Raw genomic sequence first — 10,837 nt, 5'->3', positions numbered from 1 at the left:
ATTCAAATATGAAAACAACAAGTGCATCCATTCTATGGCCGGACATTGAATCTATGTGTGACCACTGAACCGGCCCATGAAGATTGAATGAGCATGTTTGGCACGGCGGCTGTGGCTCTGAATCCTCACATTGTAACAGCGCGTTACGCACTCGGCCTCCCCTGGACGCACTTATAGCGCACAGGATCGACTCTGCTCTTCTCTCGAGACTGACGGTGTCATAGCCTACTATTTTGCCCACCATGGTGGAACACAGTGGCCTGGATATCATGTGTTTGAACAAGTATTGCAACAGCTCGTCCTCGTCGTCTAGCTCCGAGCACGAGAAGAAGACATTCACCAAGATCAAGCTCAACTTGTCGGCGGACTATCCGAGGAAGAGCTCGGAGATCCTCAGTGGCCAATATGGCACCAACGTGCTACTGATCGGGTTGGCGCTGATGCTGGCCATTGCCCACCATGGACCCTCTGTTACGGAGGAGAACCTGTTGTCGTTCATCACCTGCCTTATGATCATCCAGTTGATGTGGATGATGTGGTACATCTGGATTAGGGACAGGAAGAGTGAGCTCCAGACGGAGAAAGATGTGCACGCAACGACCTGCTGGATAAGAGGTAAGTCTAAATGTTTAAGGTGAGTACACTTATTAACAGAAAAATGCAATTCATATACGTATAGGCCTACATATTTTCAAAATATTTCCTTGTGATTACTTGAGTAGACTCTACTTACTGCGTTGAAGGGAAACCACTTCTAACTATGATGGTTCTTTGCTGATAGGTGGTTTGACTCTTCTTGCACTGCTATCATTGATCATGGACGCGTTCCGTATTGGTCATTACGTGGGCTTCAATTCCTGTGTGTCGCATGTGCTTGGAGTCTACCCTGTTGTCCATGCAACCCACACAATAGCACAGGTAGGCAAACGTTTAATGATGACTCCTTTAAAACTATTCTTGATTTAAAGAATTTCTGACATTTCACGGCGGGAAAAGTTCTTGTGATTTTTTTAGATGTTTTTTTCTCATCAATTATTTCTTAATTTCTATCTATGTTAAATATATTCAGCATTTCATGTTGGACTTATTCACAGTCCTCATTCATCTCAATAATTGTTGTGTTCATGTCTTTTGGGTTTTATTGCTTAAGGTGCATTTTCTATGGTTTCACATCAAGGATGTCATCAAGAACTTTGAAACATTTGAGAGGTAAGCACAAAGTGTTTAGAAACTTGACAGAAATGTAAAATCAAAGTCCCATGTTTACCCTGTTTAACATAATGTTATAACCTCAGTTGGACCTTTCTATTCACTACAGTCATCTATTCCTCCACTATACATGTTCCCCCTTCTTTTTAGATTCGGTGTAATCCACGCCGTATTCACCAACCTGCTCCTGTGGTGCAACGGAGTGATGTCAGAAGCGGAACACTTCCTGGACAACCACAAGAGAAGACTGTATGCCCAAGGCTATGGAAACCTCACCATAGGTAAGGGCCAAGGGGTCGATTGCTGGCTTGTACCTCCAAGGAAAATACAATAGTCCACTTGAGAACTCACCTCAATGGATACACGAACGGGGGGTTAGGGCAGGGGAGGGGAGGCGGGTCAGACATCCCCAACAGGTCTTGTTTGTGTTGAGCACCTCTCTATTAGGTTTCAAGAGGGACACAGCAACCCTTTCCCCACACCCCAACCTCCGCTACCCTCCCCCCCCCCCCCCTCCCGCTTGACCTCAGACGGCTTTGTCTCAGGAAAGCTACTCCCAAGGGTGCTGCAATTACAGTAACTGATACATCTAAGCCAAGGGTTGGGGGATCCGACTGCTGCTCCTCATATCCGGCTGACTGTGAGGCTGGCTGCACTCTTTTTTAATTAAAGAGTGCAGGAGCATGGTGGTGGCTTTTCTTCCCTTCGGGGTCAGGAGGGTTGGGGGTGGTTGTTTTGGATATAGAAGATGCAGTAGAATACAGCAGTTTCACTCTAATGCATTTGCTGCCGTGGTCACAAAAAGCCGTTCCTGGGTATACGGTTTCATAATGGCTGGCCTCCAACATGGCCAGCCGCCAAAACATCAGGGAATTAGTCTGGGTATTATTAACTTATGAAGAAAGAGAAAAAGGTGTAATGGGTCCTGTAAGCCCTGTTATTTCCTTTTCTTGCTAACAAGACAAACACAAATGTTTATGTTTATATATATATATATATATATATATATATATTATTAGGAAGTGATTCAACCACTCAGGTCATTGTTTGATGCTCATAACTCTTTGTCGGTTGTCTTGACAGTTATGTACGATATCCCATGGTATTACAAACTTACTGCCTGGTTGTATAAAGAACAATAATAAAAAAATTGGCACAATTTTGTATAATAAGTATGATTAGATAAAAGGAGGGTTTGGATTTAGTTGGCAAAACCTTCAGTTGTGCCAGCTAAAGTTGGAGTTTTGTAAGGCAAGTCATTTTTGGAATTTGCAGACTTTTGCTGGAGCTGTTTCACTGCCATCTAACTGTATTTGTTTCCCCATTTGTGTTGCAGTTCACTCAGAGCCTGACTGTAACTGCACCACCGGCGCTTGCTCCATGTTCTCCAACAGCCTCTACTATCTGTATCCCTTCAACATCGAGTATCACATCTTTGTCTCCGCCATGCTCTATGTCATGTGGAAGAACATCGGAAGGGTGATCGACCTCACCTCCAACCGCAAGCGGTCGGCTACCAAGAACCAGGGTCTGATCCTCGGCCCCATCTTGGGTCTGGTGGCCTTGGCCAGCACCATCGGAGTGCTGGTGGTCTACGTGATCCACGTGGAGGAATCCCTGCAGATGCGCCAGTCAGCCATCTCCATGTTCTACTGTTACGGTATAATCATGCTGGTTTTCATGTGCTCAGCCGGAGCCTCTGGTCTGCTCATCTACCGCACTGACCACATGCCGACCGACACCTCTGAGAACCCATCCAGGCAGCTTGACACGGAGCTCCTATTTGGCTCCTCTGTGGGCTCCTGGCTGATGTCCTGGTGCAGTGTGGTGGCGGTGCTGGGCTCTACCAGCAGCCCGCCGTACCGCTGGACTAACCTCATCTACTCTCTCTTCATCATCCTGGAGAAGTGCGTCCAGAACCTGTTCATCATCGAGTCCCTGTACCGCCATCGAGATGACAGGGAGGATCCCGATCTGCCAGCCACGCCCAAGATCTTCTCCGTGACCTCATCCCTCGCCCCCCCGTATAACGGCATCCTCAACAGAGCCTACGAGACGCCAGAAAGGGACTGTGCGACCATGGACAGTGAGCAGGTGGAAAGTGGACAGGTGTACAGAAGTCCTAGGAAGCCTTCCAAGGTGCCCCTGACCGAGGGGACCGTGGCAGAGCCGCCGGGCACCAAGAGGCAGATCCTGAAGAACATCGCTATATTCCTTCTGATGTGCAATATCTCGGTAAGGTTTTCTAGCATGCTCGGTGTTGCAGCAATTGAAGTATACAATCCAGTGTAGGGTGTGCCTGAGTTCAATCTAATTGCATGGTCGTGAATGGATACATGTTCACATATCAAAAGAAGAAAACCTACATAAGGACCTGTTTTGTACAAGGTTCACCAACGTTTTTAACCCTCTGATCATTCTTTCCCTAAGCTGTGGATCCTTCCCGCCTTTGGCTGCCGACCACAGTACGACAACGGACTGGAGCAGGAGGCCTTCGGCTTCAGTATATGGACCACAGTTCTCAATTTCGCCGTACCCATGAACCTTTTCTACCGCATGCACTCAGTGGCTTCCCTCTTTGAGGTGTTCCGCAGGGCTTGATGGATCCCCTTGGGCACTGACAATGATGGACCGCATGCACCGAACATCCCGCCACCTGCGGGAAAGCAGAAAGAAGCTCCTCACAGCACTGGTCCACGGCTGTGGCGGCGCTCCGAGGGCATTACTGAACGGATGTGACAGAAAGCCATGGGGAGTCACAGCATACACACCCCTCCGTGGAGGGGTTTGATAGGCCAATCAATCGTTATTAGCAATGTGTTTTCTAAAGAATTACCTTGGGTTCACGACGAAACAATACGAGGAACTGGATTGACAAAACAACCCTTTGGTGTGTCCTAGTCAAAGAAAACCCTTCCAAACATTTGCACTCAATGGCTTTTGTCCAGCAAACAGGTGCCACATGAATGATGCACACATGACATGTCAGCCATTGTTTCTCTAAGGGGGGCAGCATGGCTATGCTGGAACTAGTCCACCAAACAGTCCACTGAGACACCTCTGAGTTCCACTTCTCTGAATAGAGACATGTGCTGTACTTTGTGAAGTAAATCATGCAGCGAAACATATGTTAATTTCTTTCACTTATTTTCTTTGCATTTTTAATTTGTTAAAAAATGTGCATAGTCTAAATGGATATTGTTCTCATCTGTTGCCAGCATATTAACCAAGGTACTCTCAAGTAATCGAATGCTACTACTACACTATAGATCTTGCTATGCACTCTCTTCGTTATATTCATAATGAGTTGGATAATCGTTCTCAGACCTGTACTTATGGAGTATGGACTTCTCAAGTGATTACATGTTGCCAAAATTGCCACAGTCTTTTATTTTCTATTTTTTATCTCCTATTGCGCCTGATCAATTGTTTTCCCTTTGCTCAGAAAGACCCCGGTCTAACTGCCCAAAGGTTCCCTTCTCCATGTGGCATACTGATAATACTAATTTAGTCAATGGGGAATTAATCATTTAATAGGTGTATGACATACGGTGTCTAATAGACTGTAAGACTGTAATCAATTTGCTTCATTACCCTTAATTAATTATGAGAACTAATTGAATGGCAGATTAGGAGGGTTAATAGACTGTTCATCAAAGCAATGGCGTTGTGTGCGCACATTACTGAAAAGATTGTTGATGACTCCCAGTCCTCAGACAAATGGCACTTTGTCAGTTTACATCTCAAACATACAATTCGATAAATGGGTCCTATTCTGTGAACATAAAATTAATTTTGTAACAATAGTTGCATAGTTGTACTATACAATTGTATTTTGAATCAATGTGTTTTTATAAGTTAATTTGATATTATTACATTTCTCAACCAGGTGCTATTTACTTTTTTTTATCTTCCCAGTATTTGCCAACTTGTGGTGAATGCTTTTGTTAGTTACTCAATGCGATAGTATAACATTTATGTATATACTGCAATACAGATCAAAAATCATAATTAAAACACTGTGACAAGATCGTTCTGAAATTCTAATGAAGGTGGTGCTAAAAACGAGTTCATTTATTTTCTCTAAGTACTCACACATTAATTTAAATATACATATTGCAACAAAATAAAGCAAAAACTAGTTTCCTTTTGCATCAAAGGTGGATTTTAGATTTAGAAAATACACAGGGAAATATTGCATAGCATAGGAGACTGTCCAAAGCATAGGATTTTATTTACTATAAAGTTAGCTCTGTTTGGTGTTTCTGGTGTTGCAGAAACCACATGATGGCGCTAGCGTTTTATTTAGAAAGATTGGTCTGAGCCGCTCTTCCTCCCATGAGAATTGTTCTTAAGAGAACCATACTGGTAAGCATCGCACATGGTCAGATAAGATGATAAATGGTGGGTATCGAATCAATGCCTGCATGGATTGGCCATATAAAGTAATTGCATAATAGATAGTAGATAGATAGTAAATGAGATAGTCAATTCAATTGCAAACAATTAGTATACCTTTAGATGGCTTCATTAATTAGAAGAGCGAATAAATAAACATATTTTAGTTGAGTAACCAAATATATATGTATTCAATATATATGCAAATATGACAGTGAAAGACATTTTTCATTGGAGTATTATCTTTATTTAATGGCATGCATATTCCTCTTTTATTATTTACTTTTTCTATTCTAGTTCTGTACCTCTGCTATGTAATTCTTGTTTAATGAACACACATTAATAGCATTAAGCAATAGGCTACACTCTTAACTTTTCAAGATTAATATCCGTCTGATACAACTCCTTCCTAAACCCTGAAATGAACACACCCGAGAGGATCTGGCACAAGGTGCTTTCGGATTACTGTGACGGAATGTCAAACTGATTTGACAGGCGTTTTGGACAATTCTAAAAATATCTATGACGTCAAAAAAGCGGAACCATGCAGATGTTGCGGCGTGCGTAAAGTACGCGCGCTACAACTGGGTTGTAAGATGAATACCCTGACAGCAGAAGATATTGCCGCGATGTCCCGCAGCAATCTCTTCTGCTGCGTGCCGTGCGCCGATGAAGTCTGTCGGAACCAGCCTTCAATAAAAAAGGAGTTAAGAGAAAGTACCTGAAGATGCATAGCAAGAGTTTTCTATTACTGTTCTAAACAGTTTTGTGAGGTTACCCCCCCCACACACACACACACACACACACACACACACACACGTCGTCATGGATATGGGTGTATTAAGTTTCCCGGAGAATATATCCAAGCGTGCCTTCGGTTTCAGCACCTTGGAGAGCACCCTCATATAACTCAGATGGGAGTGCTTGCCTTTACTCATTTATTTCTAAAACTCTGCTTTAGATACTCCGGCTACAGCAATAACGATGGATCGACAAGGATTCGCGCCCTAATGCATTGTGGAAGTGCTTTGGCATGTGTGACAGTACGTCGTGTCGTGAAATGAAATGTCTGCGTACGTACATTCCTGGAAGGCATGTGCATGTGTGTCTTTCGTGCGCTGATGGAGCTGTGTGCTCTTGGCTCTAGGGAGGGACTCCCCTCCGCCTCCCTCACTCGCAGAAAGATCACCAACTCAACAGCTCGGATTTACATATCCTGCGCGGGGTGGATCAGAGACCACTCCACTGGCGAGGCTGCACCATGATGCCCATCGCGCACCACAAGCCCCTCCGCGCACCGAGCGCATCGTTCAGCTCAGACGCAACGTTCGCCTACGACTCGTTCCTTCAGTCTATGTTCCCGTCCAGTTCAGGACCGCGTCCGGTGAGGATGGTAGCTCTACAACGCGGTAGACATTGCAGTGAGACGCCTTGCACTGCGCTCATCCACGGCGCGCATGGAGCACTGGACTGCAGTTACACTTGAACAACAAATGGATGATATATATAACACCGGGAAGTACCTTCCTTCGGTGCACGAGGGTGACCCCGGGGCAGCACCTCTCGGAGAGACGATGTGGAACGTCACCGAAACGAAGGTAACATCCCACGGCCGAAAGGAGTTACTCTCCAGGACAGTGACGGGTTGCTTGCTTGCACTGCTGATCCTGTGGACCCTGTTGGGTAACATTATGGTTTGCTCCGCGGTGCTGCGTTTTCGCCACCTTCGGACCAAAGTCACCAATATTTTCATCGTGTCCTTGGCGTTATCGGATTTATTTGTGGCGGTGCTGGTGATGCCGTGGAAGGCCGTTGCCGAGGTGGCGGGGTATTGGCCTTTTGGTACTTTCTGTAACGTGTGGGTGGCTTTTGACATTATGTGCTCCACGGCGTCGATCCTTAACCTCTGCATCATCAGCGTGGATAGATACTGGGCCATCTCGAGTCCCTTCCGATACGAGAGGAAAATGACCCAGCGAGTGGCCTTCGTGATGATCAGCGTCACGTGGACGTTGTCTGTCATCATCTCATTCATACCCGTCCAACTTAACTGGCACAAAGCCAGCGATGACGAAATGACCGGGACGCACAGCAACTCTTCCGCTGTTGAGCCAAAAGAGGAGAACTGCGACTCGAGTCTTAACAGAGAATACGCGATATCGTCGTCCTTGATCAGTTTCTACATCCCCGTGGCGATCATGATTGTGACTTACACCCGAATTTACCGGATCGCCCAGATCCAGATCCGGAGGATCGCGTCCCTGGAGCGGGCGGCTGAGCACGCACAGAGCTGCAGGAGCAATAGGTTAGAGTGCCAACACCACAACACCTTGAAAACATCCATTAAAAGGGAAACCAAAGTTCTAAAAACCCTGTCCGTGATCATGGGTGTCTTCGTGTGCTGCTGGCTGCCCTTCTTTATCCTCAACTGCATGGTCCCCTTCTGCGAGAAGCCAACCGCAGAGCACCCGGCCCCGGGGCTGCCGTGCGTCAGCGAGACCACCTTCGATGTGTTCGTGTGGTTCGGGTGGACCAACTCCTCGCTCAACCCCATCATTTACGCGTTCAACGCTGAGTTCAGGAAGGCTTTCGCGAGTCTCCTGGGCTGTCGCAACTTCTGCTCCAACACGCCAGTAGAAACGGTTAATATTAGCAACGAGCTGGTCTCATACAATCAGGACACCCTGACCCACAAGGAAATAGTGAACGCGTACGTGAATATGATTCCAAACGTTGTGGAATGCATTGACCACGAGGAGACGTTCGACCGAATATCACAGCTTTCCCATAATAATGAAATCGCCACTGATTCGGTTTGCGACCTGGACGACTGTGAGGCAGATATCAGTCTTGACAGAATGTCATCGTTTACACCTAATGGGATACACTGATTCCAACTGCACCATCATCCCGTGCGTAAAAGGATGTATCGCTTCGTGTTTAAGATGTATTGATGTTATCCCATACAAAAAAAAGTGATGTAATAGGTATTCAATAACATTACACGTGGAGTTCTGTGTTCAATTGTCAAATGGTTGTGGCTGCCACATATTTCGAGCACTTCAAAATGGGGGAAACAAATGCTTGAGCTGCGATGGTGTTTTTCCAGTTGTTTGGTTTCATTCTACTTGCCACATTGAATGGAAATGTTTGTAAAGTTTTGCTGCTCAATGACCTACCTGCCCTTTCCATGAGTAACACAACCTTAAAATGAAAATGCAGTCGTTCCAAAGCCTTATAAATGGCCTTGCTTGGGTGAGGACACTGTGGAATGTGTCTTGTTGAAACGACACAATGCCAAAATGCAGTATTAGTATACATTTGTGTTGTGTTCAACCTCTCTGTATGCTGTTGTGGGTGCCAACATGTGTGCCCCAGGTTTAATGCAGTGAACCACATGTGTTGGTGCAGACCAAGACAGGCTTTGATGATCTGTTGATGCTGAACATACGTACACCAAAATACAGTATCTTTATTAATCGTTACAAATAATGGTGGATATTTCTATAAATAATACAACAAATGCCAAAGCCTAGTCGATTAGTTCTGGTATTACTTTATAACAATGTTGAAATGTTGAAATTCACTGGCATGTTTCAATCAATATCTAACCATATTCTGGGATTTACTAAAAAAAGTGGAATCTACTATTGCTGCAGAAAGGCATACACGGGAAAGCAATTCCAAGAAAATGGATGTTATCTTTAGACTTTCCTGCAACCTTTATTGTACAGATAACCTAACCTGAATGTATACTGTCTTAAAAACAGTCACGTGTGTCATCGTTGTCTAATAAAATCTTTCATGATGAGAAAGACTTCATTCTTGGATTATTTCACTGCTGGGAATTCGATTAGCCCGTTAGCCAATTTAGCACCCACATGAAGTAATGATTTGGTCTGTGATGCATGGCGTTGTAGAGGCTGCACCCAGACTGCTCCCACGGGCAGCTCCATAAGCGACAGAGAACCAAATGGTCACGCCTACCCACGTCTGATAGGAGGTCAAGATTAAATTACATTCAAATGACAGCGCCTGCTACTTGCAATTCAAGTACAAAGTACACCTGGCCACATTTTGTTGTGGAAGTCCTGTCTGTTTGGAGCGATGCCTAGAGTTTGCCAACAAACAGCACACATTACGGGCTCAGTAAGTGTGCCTTTCTGCAAGGTGTTATTACTATTTAAATTGCTATTCCAAATAGGTCCATCCACAAGGATGCCAAAGCCAAATCTCATTGTTGTTCTCGGTTTTTGGTGCAAAGTCATTCAAGGATCAAATTCAGAGGAAAAACTAGTTTATATGAATGGGCTATCATATGATCTGAAAAAAAATCCTCCTCTTTGCTCAGTATTTCCAGTCAGCAAATGTTGAACATGATACCTAGGCAGCTATACTCATGCAATGGCTCAGTTCTCAACTGAGCATTTCCACGGACAAAGACAACAGGTTGTTTGGCTAAAATATGACAACGAGGGAATCCCTTCAGAATTGCAGTTTGGCATGTCCTTGAATGGTCAGTTTGTTTCCCTCCTCTAAAACTAGGCAGGCAATTGTGTCAGGCCCTTCATTTGTTTTGTCATAGAAGCAGGACGGCCCGGGAATCTGATCAGATAGAAGTGGGCTAGGAGCTTGTTAGGTGAAACCCCAACGCAGGGACTTTGTTGATGCTATTGTCTTTCCTGTTCTCCTTCTCCTATTACTTGCAATTGTCCACTTCCTTGTGTCCTCTCAGCACTGAACAGACATGAAAGGTAGTTGGACCCTGGTGAAAGCAAGCTTCAGGGGGTTATGCCATCTGTCAGGACACATCCATCAAAACACAACAGGAAAGAGAATAAATCTCTCTTTCTCTCACTCTCTCATCTCTGGTGTGTCTCACCTTTCTATTTCGTGCTTGCTGCACCCTTCCTGAAAACACACCAAATCACACACACACACAAACACACACACACAAACACACAAACATCCCAAACCTATACAGATCAAATATTCAATATCTCCTGCACTAATGGCATCATACTTTTTTTAACTCTTATTGAGCGCTTTAGGTGCATATAGCATCCATAAATGTTCTCTCTTTATCTCTCTGTTTGTCTTGCTCTGCCTCTCTCTCTCTATCCCTTTGTCACTCCCACGCACACACAGACACAGAGTAACTGTGCAGCTCACATAGATTTAGACAGCCCCCCCCCAACTAGCCGCACTAACAAACACACAATCATTTCCG

At 44.8% G+C, this 10,837-nt stretch overlaps 2 protein-coding genes across 3 annotated transcripts; both read left to right on the top strand.

Annotated features, from left to right (window-relative positions):
• Positions 1-26: 26 nt before the first annotated feature.
• Positions 27-4,066, top strand: otop1 (otopetrin 1). The gene is made up of 6 exons (XM_056605733.1): positions 27-615; positions 782-918; positions 1,151-1,209; positions 1,360-1,490; positions 2,546-3,444; positions 3,640-4,066. The coding sequence occupies exons 1-6, from the start codon at positions 243-245 to the stop codon at positions 3,808-3,810; spliced, it is 1,770 nt and encodes a 589-aa protein (XP_056461708.1). The 5' UTR covers positions 27-242; the 3' UTR covers positions 3,811-4,066.
• Positions 1,618-8,498, top strand: drd5a (dopamine receptor D5a). Of its 2 annotated transcripts, none has more exons than XM_056605736.1 (2): positions 1,618-1,630; positions 7,246-8,498. In XM_056605736.1, exon 2 carries the CDS (start codon positions 7,299-7,301, stop codon positions 8,496-8,498), a length of 1,200 nt encoding a protein of 399 aa, XP_056461711.1. In that variant the 5' UTR covers positions 1,618-1,630; positions 7,246-7,298. The 2 variants fall into 2 exon arrangements, with proteins under 2 accessions (XP_056461711.1, XP_056461710.1); XM_056605735.1 differs by lacking the exon at positions 1,618-1,630 and adding an exon at positions 6,579-6,609.
• The last annotated feature ends 2,339 nt before the right edge of the window (positions 8,499-10,837 follow it).

This window comes from Gadus chalcogrammus, chromosome 13 (genome assembly GCF_026213295.1).
Source record: "Gadus chalcogrammus isolate NIFS_2021 chromosome 13, NIFS_Gcha_1.0, whole genome shotgun sequence".
Taxonomy (NCBI): domain Eukaryota; kingdom Metazoa; phylum Chordata; class Actinopteri; order Gadiformes; family Gadidae; genus Gadus; species Gadus chalcogrammus.
This window is presented reverse-complemented; position numbering and strand designations above follow the sequence as displayed.